Source organism: Delphinapterus leucas, chromosome 10, assembly GCF_059928025.1.
Source record: "Delphinapterus leucas isolate spDelLeu-1000000601 "Yukka" chromosome 10, BTC_Dleu_Yukka2, whole genome shotgun sequence".
NCBI classification, from domain to species: domain Eukaryota; kingdom Metazoa; phylum Chordata; class Mammalia; order Artiodactyla; family Monodontidae; genus Delphinapterus; species Delphinapterus leucas.
In genome coordinates, this window is record NC_143138.1 from 41,071,116 (window position 1) to 41,093,237 (window position 22,122).

General features: G+C 45.1%; 1 protein-coding gene across 8 annotated transcripts; it reads left to right on the forward strand.

The window, feature by feature from the left end:
• The first annotated feature begins 18 nt into the window (after nucleotides 1-18).
• VPS52 (VPS52 subunit of GARP complex) lies at nucleotides 19-21,143 on the forward strand. Of its 8 annotated transcripts, XM_022581583.3 has the most exons (20): nucleotides 22-365; nucleotides 1,198-1,282; nucleotides 1,440-1,492; nucleotides 1,676-1,751; nucleotides 1,942-2,009; nucleotides 2,301-2,476; nucleotides 2,860-3,010; nucleotides 3,293-3,393; nucleotides 3,505-3,637; nucleotides 3,783-3,840; nucleotides 4,208-4,341; nucleotides 4,785-4,940; nucleotides 5,399-5,517; nucleotides 5,795-5,918; nucleotides 6,209-6,304; nucleotides 6,415-6,522; nucleotides 6,749-6,814; nucleotides 19,777-19,888; nucleotides 20,106-20,224; nucleotides 20,429-21,143. In XM_022581583.3, the coding sequence occupies exons 1-20, from the start codon at nucleotides 276-278 to the stop codon at nucleotides 20,573-20,575; spliced, it is 2,172 nt and encodes a 723-aa protein (XP_022437291.2). In that variant the 5' UTR covers nucleotides 22-275; the 3' UTR covers nucleotides 20,576-21,143. The 8 variants fall into 8 exon arrangements, with proteins under 8 accessions (XP_089775013.1, XP_089775014.1, XP_089775015.1 ...); XM_089918887.1 differs by lacking the exons at nucleotides 20,106-20,224; nucleotides 20,429-21,143 and adding an exon at nucleotides 20,300-20,416 and having other exon boundaries at nucleotides 19-365; XM_089918886.1 differs by lacking the exon at nucleotides 22-365 and having other exon boundaries at nucleotides 1,265-1,282; nucleotides 1,605-1,751.
• Nucleotides 21,144-22,122: the final 979 nt, after the last annotated feature.

Sequence of the window (22,122 nt, forward strand, 5' to 3'; positions counted from 1 at the left end):
GGAGCCAAGACTTCCGGTGCGGTTTTTCTTTACGTGTTCGTAAAGTTCTTGGGTGTGAGAGCAACGAGGGTTCCGGATTGAGATCGTGCTTAAGACTTCCGATTCCCATTTGCACTTGGGTGAAGCGGTTAGAGCTGAAAGGGAAAGGCTGGAGGCAAACACTTTAACTCAAATATCTGGGAGCGATTTCGCGCAGTGCAAGACACTCCAGGACTTGTAGTTCCACTCCGGGGAACAGACTCGCCTGACAGCTGCCGGAAGTGAGGCTGCGCGGAATGGCCGCCGCTGCGAGCATGGCTGCAGCCGCCCGGGAGCTGGTGTTGCGGGCCGGAGCCTCGGATATGGAGGAGGAGGAGGGCCCGCTGGTGAGAACGCAGGGCTGTTTCTCCTCCAGAGTCTCGTCCGATCTCCTCACGTCAGAAAGGCCTGGGCTGGGTTTAGGCACAAGGTTGGGAGCTCGGCTGCTACCGGTGATGCTACCCGGTTTGGCTCTCCATACACCTTCCTGGAATCGGACCTGAACCTGAGCGGGGACCAGAATGGCCGAGACTCAGGTTCTGGGGCCACAATTTCAGTTAATCTCCAGATGTTTGGGCAGAATAGAGAAGCAGTGTAGAGTAACGGCTAGGAACATGGCCTCTGGAGTTAGATTGCTTGGGTTCTAATTCCATTTCTGCCACTTACACTGTGTGTCTTTGGGCAAGTTAACTAGTCCCTCTGTGCCATCACTTTCCACACCTATGAGGTGAAGAAAATAAGACCTGTATAGGTTGTCGGTTAGGATTAGGCAAATGAATACAAATAAGATGGCACCTGGCATGTAGGTAAACACTATAGGTTAGTTGGCATTTCTAGAAAGGCTGGGGCTCCCGAGAGGGATGGTGATATAACACCTAAGATAGCAGGAGTCTAGAGATCTTAAATTCAACTGCAGGTTCTGCTCTGTCCTCTGCATCTCCTAATTTTCCTCATTTGGTCACCTCCGCCCTTTCTGGGTTGCCTGTCTGCTGGTCATATTCCCTACCCATCAGCCCCAATCAGTAAGACTGAGACAATATGAGGCTTTTGGAATTTTTGGACTTAGTATTTACCTATGGCTCCCCAGTGAAAGTCCTTCTCCCCGACTTGAAGGGTTGGTGATTATCCCATTGTATTTTGTTCTCCCCCTTGCTTTCCCATTAACCTGTCCCTCTCCAGGAGGGTGGTCCGGGTCTTCAGGAGCCATTGCAGCTTGGAGAGTTGGACATCACCTCTGATGAATTCATCCTGGATGAAGTGGATGGTAAGTGATGGCACGGGGGTGGGGGGATGCAGTTCCTATAACCTGAGAGGCATGGGGGCTGGAAGTACTAGGGCAGGGGTTAGTGTGCGGATGTTCAATGTGGGGATGGAGCTGTGGAGGAGCGGGATGGACCCTTATGATGAACTTCTATTCGCAGTTCACATTCAGGCGAATCTGGAGGATGAGTTAGTAAAGGAAGCTCTTAAAACGGTGAGGTTTTCCACTATACTAATCTGTCCCTCCACTTACCCTCCCCTCAGAGAAAAGAAGAAGAAAACAATTTCTTGCTCTTCTAATACCACCTTGGTGTCTTACTCTCTAGTCCTTCATTGACTCTGTTCCAGCATCCCTTCACTGACTCCCTCCTGACCTGTCATGTTTCTGCCCTCCCAGGGTGTGGATCTCCGTCACTATTCAAAGCAGGTTGAGCTGGAGCTACAGCAGATTGAGCAAAAATCCATTCGGGATTGTATCCTCCAGCAGAGAAAAAGGGTGGTGTTATTAAAATGGGCATTTTGGGGGGGATGGTGCTGACAGCCCAGCTGGGGCTGCCATCTTCTCTCTGAGGTTTATGTCATCTCAGGCAGAAATTGGAGGGGTCCTGCTGGTCTGAGGATCTCCGTCTCCACAGTGAGGCCCCTTGACTTTTTGTGAGTCAGATATCCAAGAGAGTGAAAACATAGCATCTCTGCACAACCAGATCACAGCCTGTGATGCTGTCCTTGAGGTTAGTAACCCTCATAATCCTGAGCCCAGATCATGGTCTCTGGGACCTTTCTTTACGTCATCAGCCTCAGGCGGGGACAGTTAGAGTCACTTTCAGGGTGACCTCAGCAGCCGTTTTTGTTGTTGCCGCTATGACTGATGTTATTTGCCAGTGACCTTTCGGGTACCTCTTCCCTTATCATCCACTACCCTCGGACTGATAGATACTGGAGATTTTACCAAGAAACTTGGGTGGCCCCCTCGTCCCCTAGCAACCCTATGGCCATTCAGTAACACTTCCACCTTCCCCCAGCGCATGGAGCAGATGCTGGGAGCTTTTCAGAGTGATCTCAGCTCCATCAGCTCTGAGATCCGGACACTGCAGGAACAGTCAGGAGCCATGAACATTCGGCTTCGAAACCGCCAGGCTGTCCGGGGGAAACTCGGGGAGCTTGTCGATGGTCTGGTAGTGCCCTCTGCTCTGGTCACGTGAGTCATCAGTTTGAAGGGGCATAATGTCTGTACCAAGTAGATGGGCTGGAGCGACCTACCCTACTTACCACATGGGTCTCCATCACGTCGCTTCCAGAAACTGATGAGTGGGTTGACAGCTCTTCCTAACCTTGATGCAGGCTTTAGGCATCAAAGATTAGGAATCATCCAGGGTTGGGCGTAGAGAAGGCGGTCCAAGGCTTATGTGGGTGGTGGAGGTGTGTGTCTCTAGGAACAGAAAACTTTGTATGTGTGTCCTGACTCTATGATGCAGTGTAAGAAGGGAGAGGAGACAGAGGCTGGATGCCAGGGGTATGGTTTAGAGTCTAGGGGTGTCTGGGTCTCCCTCCTCCCCCATCCCACCCCTCCTTGCTCCCCAGGGCAATTCTGGAGGCACCAGTCACAGAGCCCCGGTTCCTGGAGCAGCTGCAGGAGCTGGATGCCAAGGCAGCTGCAGTCCGAGAGCAAGAAGCTAGGGGCACAGCGGCCTGTGCAGACGTCCGAGGCATGCTCGACCGGCTCCGGATCAAGGTGGGGAGGGGGGTGGATACCCTAGAGACTACTCAAACCAGCTTCCCTGAGAAGTCCACCCTGAATTGCCCTGGCAAAGCTCATTGTAGCCTGTGCCTAAGAGCTTCACCTTGCCTTTACCTAGCAGAGCACATCTCTGGGTTCCCCTGAAAGTCTTAAGAAATATCAAAGAGGTATTCTCTACTCTTACTTCTTCCATATCCAACATTTGTTCCTTCCCTCAGTAATTCCCAAACAGTGAGGTTGCAGCTTCATGCCCTGTGTTTGGTCCCCCATGTCTAGGCAGTGACGAAGATCCGAGAGTTCATCCTTCAGAAGATCTATTCCTTCAGAAAACCAATGACCAACTATCAGATCCCCCAGACAGCCCTGCTGAAGTACAGGTTGTCGCCCAAACGAAGGGCTGGGGGTGGCCTCGGAGCCCTTGAGCAGCCCAGCATGATGCTGGGCATCTTGGGCCGTCAGGGAGACTGACTGGTCCCTGGCATCTCCAGGTTTTTCTATCAGTTCCTGCTGGGCAACGAACGGGCCACCGCAAAGGAAATCAGGGACGAGTACGTGGAGACACTGAGCAAGATCTACCTGTCCTACTACCGCTCTTACCTGGGGCGGCTCATGAAGGTGCAGGTGAGGCACGGAGGGAGAGGCAGTCCTGGGCCCCTGGGCTGCGGGGAGGGGCAGCTATGGGGCAATGGGGGACAGGATAAAAAGACATTTTTTTGTTGCACTTTGGGAAGCGATGGTTCCCAGTTCTCTCTGCTCTTTTCTCTAGTATGAGGAGGTCGCTGAGAAGGATGATCTAATGGGTGTAGAAGATACAGCCAAGAAAGATATCCTGGAGCTGAGGGGCCCTCATGCTGGGTCTGGAGAGTGAGGGGGCTTCGGGCTCCAGCCTCCAAGGCACTGCTGCTTACCTTTTTCTGTGGGACTAAAACCTTTGAGAATGTGGTCAAGGCTGTGGCCTCCCTCCCCAGAAAAATGCACAAATCATCTTGACACAGAGGTTTGCATATGATGTTAGGGGGTGTAGAGGCTCCTTAGGGCTCATTCACCGACGTGAGGTGAAGTGGGGCCCCAGAACTGGGAAAGAGGGACCCTGGGGCTGTGTCTGGCTGCTGGGGGCCCCTGGAGGTCCTGAGTCTTTGACCTTCCATCACAGTTGTGATGTGACTGTTTTCCTTGACTCTGACTCGCCACGATTCTTCTCAAAGCCATCCCTCCGCAGCAGGAACACCATCTTCACCCTGGGGACCCGGGGCTCTGTCATCTCCCCCACTGAACTGGAAGCTCCCATCCTTGTGCCCCACACCGCCCAGCGGGGAGAACAGAGGGTAGGAGGAGGAGCAAGCCTTAGCCGACGGGGTGGGGGTGGGGGGCGGGAGAACTCCGAGTACAGACCTCAGGGCAAAGCTTCCCCCACTGCAGGCCCGTGGGAGTCCCCTTCTCCAGTCACCCCAGTGTTCTGTGATAAGAGGGTTGGGACCATTGACTTAGGGTGTAGAGAGGGGAGAGGTGGGTGATATGTCATGAGGCAGGTGTGAAGGAGGATATGGGAGCAGCAACAGCAGGTGGAGGCGGCGTCTTCTCATGCCCCCCCTCCCCCTACCTCTTCAGTACCCGTTCAGGATGCTCTTTCGCAGCCTGGACTAGGGGTAGATGGGGAGGGTCTCCTGAGCTCCCATTACCCAGGTTTGCTGATTTCCCAGCTGTGTCCATGGACTGCTGGTACTGGGGTCCATCCCGTCTGTCTCTTTTCTTACCCCTTCCATCCTAGTATCCTTTCGAGGCCCTCTTCCGCAGCCAGCACTACGCGCTCCTCGACAACTCCTGCCGTGAATACCTTTTCATCTGTGAATTCTTTGTTGTGTCTGGCTCGGCTGCACACGACCTCTTCCACGCAGTCATGGGCCGCACGCTCAGCATGACCCTGGTAGGCTCCCTCGCTCCCAGGCTCTTAAAACTCTGTCCCCAGTTCTTGTCAGCACCACAGTGAGGTCACAGCCCTGGGGTTACTGAAACCAGGATCCCTTCATTCTAAAATGCATGAGCCACGTCCTCGCTGTGTGATTCCCCATGAAACCATCAAAGCTTGGGGTCCCAGGGGCTCCTGGGGACACACAGGTGACAGCACCTGAAAACTCAGGGGCCCCTAAACCTTGGTGCTCAGCCCTGAATTCTGCTATGATGGGCTTGTGATCTTAGATCTGGGGAGCAAGGCTGCAGGACCACGCGAGTGGCCAGTGGGCAGGGAAGGAGGGAGCATTTCCCATTTAGATCCCCTCCCCAGTGCCACGTCCCCAGGGGAGCACAAGCATCTGTCCATGGCCACTGGGAAAAGCAAAGTAACAGATGCTCTCTTCCAATCCCCTGCCTGTTCCTAAATCACAGAAACACCTGGAGTCTTACCTCACTGACTGCTACGATGCCATTGCTGTTTTTCTCTGTATCCATATTGTCCTCCGATTCCGCAACATTGCAGCCAAGAGGGATGTTCCTGCCCTGGACAGGTCGCTGAGTTCTGGTCCTTGATGTCCCACTGGCCTTGAAATCTTTGGTCTTGCACCAGCCTGCCCTGACCCGTGGGCTCCTCCTGACCTGAACCATTGACCCTGTTCCCATTTGTCTGTCTAGAGGCAGTACTGCTGCTTCCAGACTCACCTTTCACACCCACTCCAGCCTCCACCAGCTATCACCTGTCGATCAGGGTTCCCGCACATACACCCTCCCCCTGGCCCCCACCCCTGACGTTCCTTGCCAGATCTCTGATTCTGATCAAGCCCACAGGTACTGGGAACAAGTGCTTACCTTGCTGTGGCCACGGTTTGAACTGATCCTGGAGATGAACGTCCAGAGTGTCCGCAGCACTGACCCTCAGCGCCTCGGGGGGCTGGACACTCGGCCTCACTACGTGAGGGCGGGCAGGGGTAACGGGCCGTTCATAGGCAGGGCTCGAAGCCTCGCTACAGGGGTCACCCAGGGTCATGATTGTGTCCATGGGCCTGGCTGGACAGCTAGCCACGCTGCATGAGGGGCAGTCTGGGAGTGTGGTCAGACTCAGGGTGGGTTGGGCACTGTGGTGGGAGGGATTGGAGGTGGGAGTCACCCAGAGACCGGTTGGCCAGCTTCAAGGGAGTTGGGGGTTTCATGGGTTGGGCCAGGGGGTTGGCTTGATTTTTCTTCCTACCTTCTTTCTCCCAGATCACACGCCGCTATGCAGAGTTCTCCTCGGCTCTTGTCAGCATCAATCAGACGATTCCCAATGAACGGACGATGCAGCTGCTAGGCCAGCTACAGGTGAGGGGCGGCTGGGAGAGGTTTCCGAGCCACAGCGCTGCTGCAGGGGGCTGGAGTGTGAGGTGGGGGCCCTTGCCTGCTCCTGTCACCTCCTCCTATCATTTTTTCAGGTGGAGGTGGAGAATTTTGTCCTCCGAGTGGCAGCCGAGTTCTCCTCAAGGAAGGAGCAGCTTGTGTTTCTGATCAACAACTACGACATGATGCTCGGGGTGCTGATGGTACCTGAGGCCCTTTCTCCTTGTCTCTCTCCCTGGAGAATTTGGGTTCCCCCCACTGCTCCGTTACCTCCACGAGGGCAAAGATCATGCTGGCTTTGTTTGGTGTTTTATTCTTGCAGACTGGCACAGCGTCTGGCTATGTACAGTAAATGTGGGGAGAAGGGGATATTCTGACGTGAAGGGCAGCTTCTCCCCAGACTTGAGATTTCCCTCTGTCTTCCCTTAGGAGCGGGCTGCGGATGACAGCAAAGAGGTTGAAAGTTTCCAACAGCTGCTCAATGCTCGGACACAGGTAGGGGTATGGGGAAGAGGAAACGGATAGTCCCATGTGCTGTTTAGTTCAGAGAGAGAGAGAGAGAGAGAGAGACGGAGAGAGGGAGAGAGAGGGAGAGGGAGAGAGGGAGAGAGAGAGAGAGAGAGAGAGAGAGAGAGAGAGAGAGAGAGAGAGAGAGAGAGAGAGAGAGAGAGAGAGAGAGTGTGTGTGTGTGTGTGTGTGTGTGTAGGGGCCATTAGCTACGCGGGCCTCTCACTGTTGTGGCCCCTTCCGTCGCGGAGCACAGGCTCCGGACGGGCAGGCTCAGCAGCTATGGCTCACGGGCCCAGCCGCTCTGCAGCATGTGGGATCTTCCCAGACTGGGGCACGAACCCGTGTCCCCTGCATCGGCAGGTGGACTCTCAACCACTGCGCCACCAGGGAAGCCCTTCTTTTGTATTTTTTTAATGATATAGACATCCATGAACCTACCACACACCTTGGCAATAAACCCCACCCCATCACCCTGCGTCTCACACAGAGGCACCTCTTGACCTAAATGTTGTCTTTATCATGCCCTGGCTTTTAAAAATACAGCCATAGGGACTTCCCTGGTGGTCCAGTGGTTAGGACTCTGTGCTTCCACTGTAGGGGGCACGGGTTTGATCCCTGGTTGGGGAACTAAGATTCCACATACTGCATAGTGTGGCCAAAAAAAAAAAAAAGTAAAAAAAGGGCTATAGGTATGCAAAAACTAACTATTTGGTTTTGGGTTTGAGTGCCATAAAAGCAAGAATCACAGGATTATTTCATGCATAATTTTTCTAGTATTGTCCTGTTATGACATATGGCTGTAGCTCGTTCTTTTTCACCAATATAATGTTACATTGTGTGAATATAACAGAGGACATTTGGATTATTTCCAGTTTCTTGCTCCTGTGAGCATTGTTTTATGAACAATTATGTCTTTTAGCACACATAGATATATCAAAAGTTTTATCAAGAATCTCTCTTGGGGCTTCCCTGGTGGTGCAGTGGTTGAGAGTCCGCCTGCCGATGCAGGGGACACGGGTTCGTGCCCCAGTCTGGGAAGATCCCACATGCCGCGGAGCGGCTGGGCCCGTGAGTCATGGCTGCTGAGCCTGCGCGTCCGGAGCCTGTGCTCCGCAACGAGAGAGGCCACAACAGTGAGAGGCCCACATATCGCAAAAAAAAAAAAAGAATCTCTCTTGGAGGTAGGAGTAGGCTTGCTGCATCTAGAGAACGCTAGTATTCAACTTTATGACACAATGCCAAATTGTTTTCCTAAGTGATGGGACCAGTTTATTCCTTACCTGAAATGTATAAGAATTTTCAATGAGTCATATTTTCTCCAACATATGATAGATCAGACTATCTTTGCTTTTCTGGTAGGTGTCTCACTGGGAGCTTGATTTGCATTTTCTTGATTACTAATGAGATTGAGCATCATTTCAAATGTTAAGTAACCATACAAATTTTTCTTTTCTGTAAAATGTCTGTCAGCATTTGACCTTTTAAAACTTGGGCTGTTTGTGTTTTTCTTATTGATTTATAAGAGTTCTTAATACATTTACCTACTAATCTTTTGTTGATTGTATAGGTTGCAGATGCCTTTCAGGAGGTGTTTTATCTTTTAACTTTTTTTTTTTGATTTAATTTTATTTAAAGAAATTTTTTTGCCCGCTCTGCGAGCCTTGTGGGATCTTAGTTCCCTGACCAGGGATCAAACCCAGGCCCTCTGCAGTGAAAGTGCAGAGTCCTAACCTCTGGACTGCCAGGGAATTCCCCTTTTTACTTTTTCTATGTTGTCTTATGATGAACAGAAATTTCTAATTGTAACTTGATGAATTTAATAATCCTTATTTTTGTGTCTTGTTTAAGGAATCCCTAATTACCCCAAAGCCAGAAAAATATTATACTTCATTTTCTTCTTAATATTGTAGAATTTTGCTTTTTACTTTTGAGCCCTAAATTTACCTAGAATTGATTTTTGTGTATGATGTGAGGTAGGAAACTAATTATTTTCTGTTTGGAAAAATGATTGGCCTAGAACCATTTATAGGAAGTCCCTTTCTTTCCCCATTTGATCTGTAGTCCTGTCTCTGTCACACAGCAAAACTCCACAAACATGTGCCTCTTGCCTCTAGTCTATTCCACTGATCAATTTGTCTACCTGCAAAACAGTTTTAATTATCATGCTTTTAGGACAAATTCTCCTACCTTCTTTTTTGTTTGTTTTGTTTTGTTTTTGGTGGCACCGTGCAGCTTGTGGGATCTTAGTTCCGCAACCAGGGATTGAACCCATGCCCCTGCAGTGGAAGTGCGGCGTCCTAACCACTGGACTGCCAGGGACTTCCCTCTCCTACCTTCTTTTTCATCATTATCTTGAGTATTATTGGCCTTTTGATTTTTCATGTAAATTTTATGATCAGCTTATAAGTTTTCAGAAAAGCTCATTAATGATTTTGAATGTAGTTGCATTGATCAGTTTAGAAGAATTGATACTTTTTGATATTGAAACTTCCCATCCAGGAACATGGCCCCTCTCTACATTTTTAAATATATTCTTTATTGTCTTTTGATAACCTTTTATAGCCTTCAGCACAAAGATATTGCAAACCTTTTGTTAGAATTGCTCCTAGGTAGGTGTAATATGTAGCTTTAGTCCTACTAGGAATACATAAATCCTTCCCAATTCTTTACCTTTAATTTCTTATGTCTTTGATCTTTTACTCTTCTGGCCAGGACCTCTATGACAGTTTAATAGTTGAATAATATCCTGTTCCTGAGTTTAAAAGAAATGCTTTTATCATTTTCTCATTAGGAGTAATGTAGATGTAGGTTTTTTTGTAGATGCCCTTTATCAGGTTAAGAAAATTCCTTTTAATCACTCTTGCGCTAAGAGTTTTTAATCATAGTTTTTCCTGCTAGAAGTAAATCTACATTTATTTAGGGATAATTACTAAGAATAATACTAGGAATTACTAGAAGTAATAACTACATTTTTTTCCTCTCTGTTTGGACTTTATTCTTTTAGGATTTGTCCTTTAAATAAACTGTTGTTCCTTAAATATTGTGTTTTAAAAAAGAAATTTACTTGTTTGAAGTGGTGTGGAGAAATGCTGTTGATTTTTGTACATGGATTATATAGCCAGCCACCTTCCAAAATTCTTTCTTTTTTTTAAGTATCATTTTAACTTTATTTTTATTTTTTTAACTTATTTATTTATATTTGGCTGTGCTGGGTCTACATCGCTGTGTGGAGGCTTTCGCGGTCTTTCTCTGGTTGCAGCAATCAGGGGCTACTCTTCATTGCGGCGCGCGGGCTTCTCACTGAGTTGGCTTCTCTTGTTGTGGAGCACGGTCTCTAGTCGCGCGGGCTTCAGTAGTTGTGGCACTCGGGCTCCATAGTTGTGGCTCATGGGCTTAGTTACTGTGCGGCATGTGGGATCTGACTGGACGAGGGATCAAACCCGTGTTCCCTACGTTGGCAGGCGGATTCTTAACCACTTCGCCAGCAGGGAAGTCCCCTAAATTATTTCTAATAATATTTTTGGAGGTGTGTGTGTGTTTCTTTGTAGGCGTTCATCATCTCTGAATTGTGACAGTTTTATTTCTTCTTTTCTGATCCCTATGTATTTAATTTCTCTATGTCTTTATTCTCTTACTGCATTGGCTAGTACCTCCAGTACAAAGCTGAATGGTTGAACAGAAGTGGTGATAGTGAGAATGCTTATCTCTTCCTAATTTTAAAAGGAGTGCTTTCATCATTTCCGCATTAAGAGTACTGTTGTTGTAGGTTTTTTATAGATATCCTTTATCAGGTGAAGAAAATTCCTTTCGATCCCTAGTATGCCAAAAGTTATTAATTTTTAAAAAACCATGAATGGGTATTGAACTTTTAATCAAGAATGTGTGCTTTTTCTGCATACATTGAGGTAATCATATATTTAAGTTTTAAAAAAATCTATTATGTCATGGGTGGGATAAATTAGGACTTTGGGATTAAGATACACACAACTATATATAAAATAAACAGCAAGGACCTACTGTATAGCACAGGGAACTATATTCAATATCTTGTAATAACCTATAATGGACAAGAATATGAAAAGGAATGTATATATCTATCTGTATATATATCTATATCTGAATCACTTTGCTATACACCTGAAAGTATCACAATGTTGTAAATCAACTATACTTCAATTAAAAAAAAATCTGTGTGGTATATTACATTTGTAGATTTTAGAATGTTAAACCATTCTGGATTTGGTCTAATTCATATGGAATTTTTGCTTCTCTGTGCAGAAGTGAGATTGGCCTGTGATGTTCTTTTCTTGTACTTGTACTTGTGTGGTTTTGGTACCAAAGTCATACTGGATTTGTAGAAGAAGGTGGGAAGGAAGTATTTCTTCATTCTTTTTATTCTGAAAGAGTTTGAGATTGAAATGATCTCTTCCTTGGAAGTATCTTAGAACTTGCCAGCACACACATCCAGGAAGATTTAAAACTATGAAATTCCTGGGCTTCCCTGGTGGCACAATGGTTAAGAGTCTGCCTGCCAACGCAGGGGACATGGGTTCGAGCCCTGGTCCGGGAAGATCCCACATGCCGCAGAGCAACTAAGCCCCCGCGCCACAACTTCTGAAGCCCGCGTGTGCCCTAGAGCCTGTGCCCCGCAACAAGAGAAGCCACCGCAATTAGAAGCCCACGCACCACAACGAAGAGCAGCCCCCGCTCACCGCAACTAGAGAAAGCCCGCGCACAGCAATGAAGACCCAACGCAGCCAAAAATAAATAAATAAATTAATTAATTAAAAAAAAAATTGTGGCACTGCCATTAAAAAAAAAAATACTATGAAATTCCCTCTAAGTACTCCTTCTATTGAGTTCTGTAGGTTTGAATATGTAGCATTTTTATTATTCAGTTCTAAGAATTTTTATATTTCAGCCATTTCTTCAATCCATGAGATTTTTTAGAGGAGTGTTTTAAAATTTCCAAAAGTAGTTTTTTATCTTTTTGTTATTAATGTCTAACTTAATTGCATTGTGGATGGAGAATGTGGCCTTTTGGTACTGAATATTTGAAATTTGAAAATTTTTTGAAATTTATTTATATTTGCTTTGGCCTAGGACACGATCAACTTTTGTAAATGTCCAATGTTTTTTTAAATTTTTTAATTTTTAAAAATTTGTTTATTTGGCTGCACCGGTTCTTAGTTGCGGCATGTGGGATCTAGTTTCCTGACCAGGGGTCGAACCCAGGGCCCGTGCATTGGGAGCACAGAGTCTTAGCCACTGGACCACCAGGAAAGTCCCCCATGTATGTTTGAGAAGATTGTGTATTCTTTGATTGTCAGGTGTGGAAATCAAGCTCTTTAATTCTGATGTTCACATCACCTATATCTTTACTGATTTTTTTTTGTCTACTTATCAGTAGTTGAGAGAGAGGTTTTGAAATTCATAAGTTTATCAGTTTTTCACTGCAGTTTTTTTTTTAACATCTTTAATGGAGTATAATTGCTTTACAATGGTGTGTTAGTTTCTGCTTTATAATAAAGTGAATCAGCTATACATATACCTATATCCCCATATCTCTTCCCTCTTGCATCTCCCTCCCTCCCATCCTCCCTAACCCACCCCTCTAGGTGGTCACAAAGCACCGAGCTGATCTCCCTGTGCTATGCGGCTGCTTCCCACTAGCTATCGGTTTTACATTTGGTAGTGTGTATATGTCCATGCCACTTTCTCACTTTGTCCCAGCTTACCCTTCCCCATCCCTGTGTCCTCAAGTCCATTCTCTTGTAGGTCTGTGTCTTTATTCCCGTCCTGCCCCTAGGTTCTTCGTGACCATTTTTTTTTTTTTTTTAGATTCCATATATATGTGTTAGCATACGGTATTTGTTTTTCTCTTTCTGGCTTACTTCGCTCTGTATAACAGACTCTAGGTCCATCCACCTCACTACAAATAACTCAATTTCGTTTCTTTTTATGGCTGAGTAATATTCCATTGTATATATGTGCCACAGCTTCTTTATCCATTCACCTGTCGATGGACACTTAGGTTGCTTCCATGTCCTGGCTATTGTAAACAAAGCTGCAGTGAACATTGTGGTACGATTCTTTTTGAATTATGGTTTGCTCAGGGTATATGCCCAGTAGTGGGATTGCTGGGTCATATGGTAGTTCTAGTTTTAGTTTTTTAAGGAACCTCCATACTGTTCTCCATAGTGGTTGTATCAATTTACATTCCCACCAACAGTGCAAGAGGGTTCCCTTTGCTCCACACCCTCTCCAGCATTTACTGTTTGTAGATTTTTTGATGATGGCCATTCTGACTGGTGTGAGATGATATCTCATTGTTTTGATTTTGATTTTCATTACTCTAATGATTAATGATGATGAGCATTCTTTCATGTGTTTGTTGGCAGTCTGTGTATCTTCTTTGGAGAAATATCTGTTTAGGTCTTCTGCCCATTTTTGGATTGGCTTTTTTGTTGTTCTTGTTATTGACCTGCATGAGCTGCTTGTAAATTTTGCAGATTAATCCTTTGTCAGTTGCTTCATTTGCAAATATTTTCTCCCATTCTGAGGGTTGTCTTTTTGTCTTGTTTATGGTTTCCTTTGCTGTGCAAAAGCTTTTAAGTTTCATTAGGTCCCATTTGTTTATTTTTGTTTTTATTTCCATTTCTCTAGGAGGTGGGTCAAAAAGGATCTTGCTGTGATTTATGTCATAGAGTGTTCTGCCTATGTTTTCCTCTAAGAGTTTTATAGTGTCTGGCCTTACATTTAGGTCTTTAATCCATTTTGAGTTTATTTTTGTGTATGGTGTTAGGGAGTGTTCTAATTTCATTCTTTTACATGTAGCTGTCCAGTTTTCCCAACACCACTTATTGAAGCGGCTGTCGTTTCTCCACTGTATATCCTTGCCTCCTTTGTCATAGATTAGTTGACCATAGGTACATGGGTTTATCTCTGGCTTTCTATCCTGTTATTGATCTATATTTCTGTTTTTGTGGCAGTACCATATTGTCTTGATTACTGTAGCTTTGTAGTATAGTCTGAAGTCAGGCAGTCTGATTCCTCCAGCTCTGTTTTTTTCCCTCAAGACTGCTTTGGCTATTCGGGGTCTTTTGTGTCTCCAAACAAATTTTAAGATTTTTTGTTCTAGTTCTGTAAAAAATGCCATTGGTAATTTGATCTTGATTGCATTGAATCTGTAGACTGCTTTGGGTAGTATAGACATTTTCACAATATTGATTCTTCCAATCCAAGAACATGGTGTATCTCTCCATCTGTTTGTATGTCTTTAATTTCTTTCATCAGTGTCTTATAGTTTTCTGCATACAGGTCTTTTGTCTCCCTAGGTAGGTTTATTCCTAGGTATTTTATTCTTTTTGTTACAATGGTAAATGGGAGTGTTTCCTTAATTTCTCTTTCAGATTTTTCATCATTAGTGTATAGGAATGCAAAAAATTTCTGTGCATTAATTTTGCATCCTGCAACTTTACCAAATTCATTGATTAGCTCTAGTAGTTTTCTGGTGGCATCTTTAGGATTCTCTATGTATAGTATGATGTCATCTGCAAACAGTGACAGTTTTACTTCTTTTCCAGTTTGTATTCCTTTTATTTCTTTTTCTTCTCTGATTACCATGGCTAGGACTTCCAAAACTATGTTGAATAATAGTGGTGAGAGTGGACATCCTTGTCTTGTTCCTGATCTTAGAGGAAATGCTTTCAGTTTTTCACCATTGAGAATGATGTTTGCTGTGGGTTTGTCATATATGGCCTTTATTATGTTGAGGTAGGTTCCCTCTATGCCCACTTTCTAGAGAGTTTTTATCATAAATTGGTTTTGAATTTTGTCAAAAGCTTTTTCTGCATCTATTGAGATGATCATGTGGTTTTTCTTCTTCAGTTTGTTAATATGGTGTATCACATTGATTGATTTGCATATATTGAAGAATCCTTGCATCCCTGGGATAAATCCCACTTGATCATGGTGTATGATCCTTTTAATGTGTTGTTGGATTCTATTTGCTAGTATTTTTTGCGGGTTTTTGCATCTATATTCATGAGTGATATTGGCCTGTAATTTTCTTTTTTTGTAGTATCTTTGTCTGGTTTTGGTATTAGGGTGATGGTGGCCTTATAGAATGAATTTGGGAGTATTCCTTCCTGTGCAATTTTTTGGAAGAGTTTGAGAAGGATGGGTGTTAACTCTTCTCTAAATGTTTGATAGAATTCACCTGTGAAGCCACCTGGTCCTGGACTTTTGTTTGTTGGAAGATTTTTAATCACAGTTTCAATGTCATTACTTGTGATTGGTCTGTTCATATTTTCTATTTCTTCCTGGTTCACTTGTGGAAGCTTATACCTTTCTAAGAATTTGTCCATTTCTTCCAGGTTGTCCATTTTACTGGCATAGAGTTGATTGTAGTAGTCTCTTAGGATGCTTTGTATTTCTGTGGTGTCTGTTGTAACTTCTCCTTTTTCATTTCTAATTTTATTGATTTGGGTCTTCTCCCTCATTTTCTTGATGAGTCTGGCTAATGGTTTATCAATTTTGTTTATCTTCTCAAAGAACCAGCTTTTAGTTTTCTTGATCTTTCTATTATTTTCTTTGTTTCTATTTCATTTGTTTCTGCTCTGATCTTTATGATTTCTTTCCTTCTACTATCTTTGGGTTTTGTTTGTTCTTCTTTCTCTAGTTCCTTTCTCTAGTTCCTTTAGGTGTAAGGTTAGATTGTTTATTTGAGATGTTTGTTGTTTCTTGAGGTAGGATTGTATTGCTATAAACTTCCCTCTTAGAACTGCTTTTGCTGCATCCCATAGGTTTTGGATCATCGTGTTTTCATTGTCATTTGTCTCTAGGTATTTTTTGATTTCCTCTTTGATTTCTTCAATGATCTCTTGGTTATTTAATAGTGACGTATTGTTTAGCCTCCATGTGTTTGTGCTTTTTACGTTTTTTTCCCCTGTAATTGATCTCTAATCTCATAGCGTTGTGGTCAGAAAAGATGCTTGATATGATTTCAGTTTTCTTAAATTTACTGAGGCTTGATTTGTGACCCAAGATGTGATCTATCCTGGAGAATGTTCTGTGCGCACTTGAAAAGAAAGTGTAATCTGCTGTTTTTGGATGGAATGTCCTATAAATATCAATTAAATCTATCTGGTCTGTTGTGTCATTTAAAGCTTGTGTTTCCTTATTAATTTTCTGTTTGGATGATCTGTCCATTGGTGTAAGTGAGGTGTTAAAGTCCCCCACTATTGTTGTGTTACTGTCGATTTCCTTTTTTATAGCTGTTAGCAGTTAGTTGCCTTATGTATTGAGGTGCTCCTATGTTGGGTGCATATATATTTATAATTGTTATATCTTCTTCTTGGATTGATCCCTTGATCATCATGTGGTGTCCGTCCTTGTCTCTTGTAACAATCTTTAAAGTCTATTTTATCTGATATGAGTGTTGCTACTCTAGCTTTCTTTTGATTTCCATTGGCATGGAATATCTTTTTCCATCCCCTCACTCTCAGTCTGTATGTGTCCCTAGGTCTGAAGTGGGTCTCTTGTAGACAGCATACATATGGGTCTTGTTTTTGTATCCATTCAGCAAGCCTATATCTTTTGGTTGGAGCATTTAATCCATTCATGTTTAAGGTAATTATCGATATGTATGTTCCTATTACCATTTTCTTAATTGTTTTGGGTTTGTTTTTGTAGGTCCTTTTCTTTTTTGTGTGTTTCCCACTTAGAGAAGTTCCTTTAGCATTTGTTTTAGAGCTGGTTTGGTGGTGCTGAATTCTCTTAGCTTTTGCTTGTCTGTAAAGCTTTTGATTTCTCCATCGAATCTGAATGAGATCCTTGCTGGGTGGAGTAATCTTGGTTGTAGGTTCTTCCCTTTCATCACTTGAAGTATGTCATGCCACTCCCTTCTGGCTTGTAGAGTTTCTGCTGAGAAATCAGCTGGTAACCTTATGGGAGTTCCATTATATGATATTTGTCATTTTTCCCTTGCTGCTTTCAATAATTTTTCTTTGTCTTTAATTTTTGCCTATTTGATTACTATGTGTGTTGGCGTGTTTCTCCTTGGGTTTATCCTGTATGGGACTCTGCACTTCCTGGACTTGGGTGGCTATTTCCTTTCCCATGTTAGGGAAGTTTTCGACTATAATCTCTTCAAATATTTTCCCTGGTCCTTTCTGTCTCTCTTCTCCTTCTGGGACCCCTATAATGTGAATGTTGTTGCATTTAATTTTGTCCCTGAGGTCTCTTAGGCTGTCTTCATTTCTTTTCATTCTTTTTTCTTTATTCTGTTCCACAGCAGTGAATTCCACCATTCTGTCTTCCAGGTCACTTATCCCTCCTTCTGCATCAGTTATTCTGGTATTGATTCCTTCTAGTGTATTTTTCGTTTCAGTTATTGTATTGTTCATCTCTGTTTGTTCTTTTATTTTTCTGTGTCTTTGTTAAACATTTCTTGCATCTTCTCGATCTTTGCCTCCATTCTTTTCCGAGGTCCTGGATCATCTTCACTATCATTATTCTGAATCCTTTTTCTGGAAGGTTGCCTATCTCCACTTCATTTAGTTGTTTTTCTGGGGTTTTATCTTGTTCCTTCATCTGGTACATAGCCCTGTGCCTTTTCATCTTGTTTGTCTTTCTGTGAATGTGGTCTTTGTTCCACCTGCTGCAGGATTGTAGTTCTTCTTGCTTCTGCTCTATTTCTGTTTTGTAGACAGGTTCATTTGTACCATATTAGATTCCACAAAAGATTTTTAAGTGGAAGTAGTTTATTTTTAAATGGAATAAAAGTTTCATTTTCACCTTACCAGATCTTACTATTTGGGTTGGGTTTTTTGTTTTTGTGTTTTTTTCTTTTTTCTTTTCCTATTTTAATTCCTCCCTTCCATTGTTTTTTACTTGTTTGTTTGCTTTTCATTTTAACTCTGTGTTTTGGGAAATTTCAAATGTACATGCTATATAGAGGATAGCATGGTGAACTCCCAGGGGCCATCACAGATCTTCAACCAATAACAACTCACAGACAGTTTTGTTTCATCTGTATCAACACTCACTGTTCATTCTTCTCCCACCTGTCCCCCCTACCCACAGTGATTTTGAATTTAAAAAGTTTTTTTTTTTTGTCTGCATTGGGTCTTTGTTGCTGCGCGTGGGCTTTTTCTAATTGTGGCGAGCGGGGCTACTCTTCATTGTGGTGCGTGGGCTTCTCATTGTGATGGCTTCTCTTGTTGCTGAGCATGGGCTCTAGGCGCACGGGCTTCAGTAGTTGTGGCGCTCAGGCTCAGTAGTTGTGGCACACGCGCTTAGTTGCTTCACGGCGTGTGGAATCTTCCCAGACCAGGGATCGAACCCATGTCCCCTGCATTGGCAGGCAGATTCTTAACCACTGTACTACCAAGGAAGTCCCTGAATTAAATCCTATACATCCCTATCACTTCATCTGTATCAGGATGTGTTTTAAAAACCACAATACTTTATCACACTTAAAAAAAATGATCACTTTCAGGGAGTTCCCTGGTGGTCTAGTAGTTAGGATTTGGCGCTTTCACTACAGTGGCCCAGGGTCAATCCCTGGTCGAGGAACTGAGATCAGCCGTGTGGTGCAGCCAAAAAAAACACTCTCAAAATAGCCAGTATTCAGGTATCCCCAGTTATCTCATAAACAGTGGTTCAAGTCAGGATCCATATGCGTCCATACATGTCTCTCTTTTTTTCTTTTTTTTCACATGTCTCTTTTTAATCTATAGATTTTCCTTCCATCTTACCCCCCTGCCCCGCTCTGCAATTTATTTGTGGAAGAAATGGAGTCATTTGTCATGTAGAATGATGTACAGTCTGGATTTTGCTGACTGCATTCCGTGGCATGCCTAAACTGTTCCTTTTTTCCCATAAATGTGTAATTCGATGGAAAGATTTGATCAGGTTCCAATTAGAGTTTTCTTACAAGGCTATTTGAGAGGTAGTGGTGTGTACTTCTGTCAGGGGCACATAATGTCTTCTTGGCTCTCTTTTTGCCAGTAGCATCAATGATCACTGCCTAGACCATTAGATTTCTGTACTTATCAGTGTCTCAAAAATTTCCATCTCCTTATCTGTCTGTGCTGCATTCTGAGTCAGTTCTTTAATTATAAATTCCAATTTGCTCTATCATGCTTCCAGGTATTTCTAATCTGCGATTCAGCCAGTTGACTTTTTAAAAATTTTTAAATCATTTCTTTAAAATTCCATTTTGTTTCAAGTCCTTCCATTCCTAATCTTGTTAATTGGTCATGTTTGTGTCTGTACCTTTAGCTTCTTTGAACAGTTTTTACAGAATGTACAGCTGCTCTGTATCTGACAGTTCTAACATTGGCAGTCTTTGGAGGTCTAAGTCCATTGCTTATTGTCTGTGCTGACTCTCGTGGTAGCTTGCTTTCTTCTGTGACTGGTGATCTTTGAGTTCTTTTCTTGGTCTTAAGCAGTCATAGGGGCCTAAACTGGGATCGAGGAGATTTCAGAGAAGATTTACCTCTCCTTTTGCAATAGCTGAAAGATGCCGTCCACCTGGGTCTACATTGGCACCTCTTTGAGGCTCTTGTGAGAGACCAGGCTCAGCATCCCCACTCAAGGCTAGCATTCGGCTCAGCTTCCCGATAGCAGAGTTGCCATGGCCACTCGCCTTCTTGTAGCCCTGCCTCTCCCAGTTGTCCACTTCTCTGGTTCCAGCCCTCTGCTCCCAGCTCAATTTTTTTCAAATGTAATTTAAAAAAAATTTTTTTTGAGGAGGGTAATCCTTGGAGATTTCCCCTACTTCTTGTGAGTCTGGCAGTGTCTTAAAGTATATGACCTTTGCAGAGTTTAGCTGTTCTGTTATGGGAGTTTTCTAAGGACCAAGTTGGGCATGTGCCAGAATTGGGGAAAATCTGCCAACACCAGTAAACTCAACTCTGTACGTGTGTATGTTTCTACAGGAATTCATTGAAGAATTGCTGTCTCCCCCCTTTGGGGGTCTGGTGGCATTTGTGAAGGAAGCTGAGGCTTTGATTGAGCGTGGACAAGCTGAACGACTTCGAGGGGAAGAAGGTCTGAGAATGGGGTGGTTGTGATGGGGTTAGTGGAAAGGTGAATGGAAAAGAAAAATTCAAGGATGCAGATTACATGGGGAGGGTGTCGAGCAGGAAAGAGTGGTTTGGGAGAACACTAGGAAAGAGGGCTTGCATGGTGAGGATGGCTATGCCTTGGGGAAGACGTAGAGGGATCAAATATCACTTAGCTATGATCTCTTTCCTCCTACTCTCAGCCCGGGTTACTCAGCTAATCCGTGGCTTTGGTAGTTCCTGGAAATCATCAGTGGAGTCTCTGAGTCAGGATGTAATGCGGAGTTTCACCAACTTCAAAAATGGAACCAGTATCATCCAGGTGACCTGCAGTTCCCAGTCCCCACTCCCACCCCACCCCATCACTGATTGTCCCCCCTCTTTTCTCTGGGCTCAGAATCATACAAATGACCCTTGATCTTCAACTACTAGCTGTGCCCGAAGTTCTGGATGAGCCCTAACCTGACTCCTCCTCATCATCCTTAGCACCACCCCAACTCTCATCTCTGTGACTTTCTCTGAGCAGGGAGCGCTGACCCAGCTGATCCAGCTCTATCATCGCTTCCACCGGGTGTTGTCTCAGCCGCAGCTCCGAGCCCTGCCTGCCCGGGCCGAGCTCATCAACATCCACCACCTCATGGTGGAGCTCAAGAAGCACAAGCCCAACTTCTGATGCGCCGGACCCTGGGAGCCGCCAGCCCTCTCCATGGACTTCTGTGCCCCATCCCATACCCTTCTTCACCTGGGGGCCCCCTTCCAGTTCTTCCCTTGCCTCCCAGGTCCTTGACATGCCTCACCCTTCCTTCATTCCCAGGACCCTGCCTCATCAGGATAAGCTGAATCCCTTTGGCTTTCAGAATCTCCCATGTCTTCAGGTTTCCCAGGACCACTTCCTCCTGGGCTTCCTAAATGACCTTTATTATTTTTCCAGTTTTGTCATTCCTCTTTCCCTCCACTGCCCCACCCCCAGGGCTTTTTTCTTCTCCCAGTAAAACCTTCTGGTTCACTGAGCTCTTGTCACCATGTTATGAGGTGTGAAGCCTCGACTCTTCGAATTGGTGTGGCAAGGGGAGACTGCCTCATAATGGTTGATTTTTTTTTTTTTTCCCTTAAAGTGAGTTCTTTTCTGTAGCTTTTTGACCTAAGATCTCAGCAACTTGAACACTAACCAGTCCCCTCCTGGCTTGAGAGTTACACCAAGGTCAGTCTGCAGAAAACAATAAATATTTAACATGACATAACACTCTTTTCCCATTTCTTTTCTCCTTCCTCCTGGGGCCTTCAAGTAGCCCCATCTCTGCTCCAGGGTCATCTTTGCTCTCTGACTACCTCCTGGGCCTACATCCCTTCTGGTGGGTGTCCAGAAAGTAGGGGCACATGGTTACCTCTCACCTCTAGCTACCTCAGGCCAAAAGAGTGGCTGTAGTGCTTTTAGGGTGGAGACTGTTTCATGAGTATCCAGCCTGGTGGAGGAAATGGCCCTGGTTAAGATGGCAGATGCATCAAGGGCTGTGCCACCTTGGGCACTGTCCAAGGTCTGCCTTGGCTCCCTGACACCAACACCAGCTCTCTTTGCCTCCTGCCTCCTCAGGCTGACCCTGGGATTGCCTCCTCTCCTTCACTGTCAGCTCCCTAGCTCCTCTGATGTGGTTGTCACAGCCACTTGCTAGAGGGCTGAGGTACCCACACCACTGGGGCGTTAGTAGGCCAGGTTTGCAATGTGACCATCTCATCCATTTCTATGACTCGGCGCCTGCCTGCTGCCGCTGCCTGTACACCTCGTTTGAACTGAGACTCTAGACTGGGGAGACATGGGGGCGCCTTAAGTCCTAAGGGGGAAGGCCTGGGCAGTCGGGAAAATGGTAATTTGGCGACGTTTCCTCCGCCCCTATGGCCTAATCATTCCCTCCCAGGCCCCGCTTCGGCAGTCTGGATGCAGGCCCAGCCCGCCCGCGGAGGCAGAGAGAATAAGAGTACAAAGGGGTCCCGCGTGTGGCCTGAGCGCGGGTGGCTGAAAGCGAGGACCGCGCATAGCGAGGCAGAGCTGGACCGGTTTCTGCCGGTGGGCCCTGCCGTTGGCTGCCGCCGGGGGCGGGGGGGGGGGGGGGTGGGGGTGGGGTCGCTGGAGCCGCTTTCTCCGGCTCCCGCCGTTTTGGGGTTCCGCCCCACCTCTGAGAGCAGCGCTCTGATTGGCTTTGGGACCCATATCTCTGAGCTTCA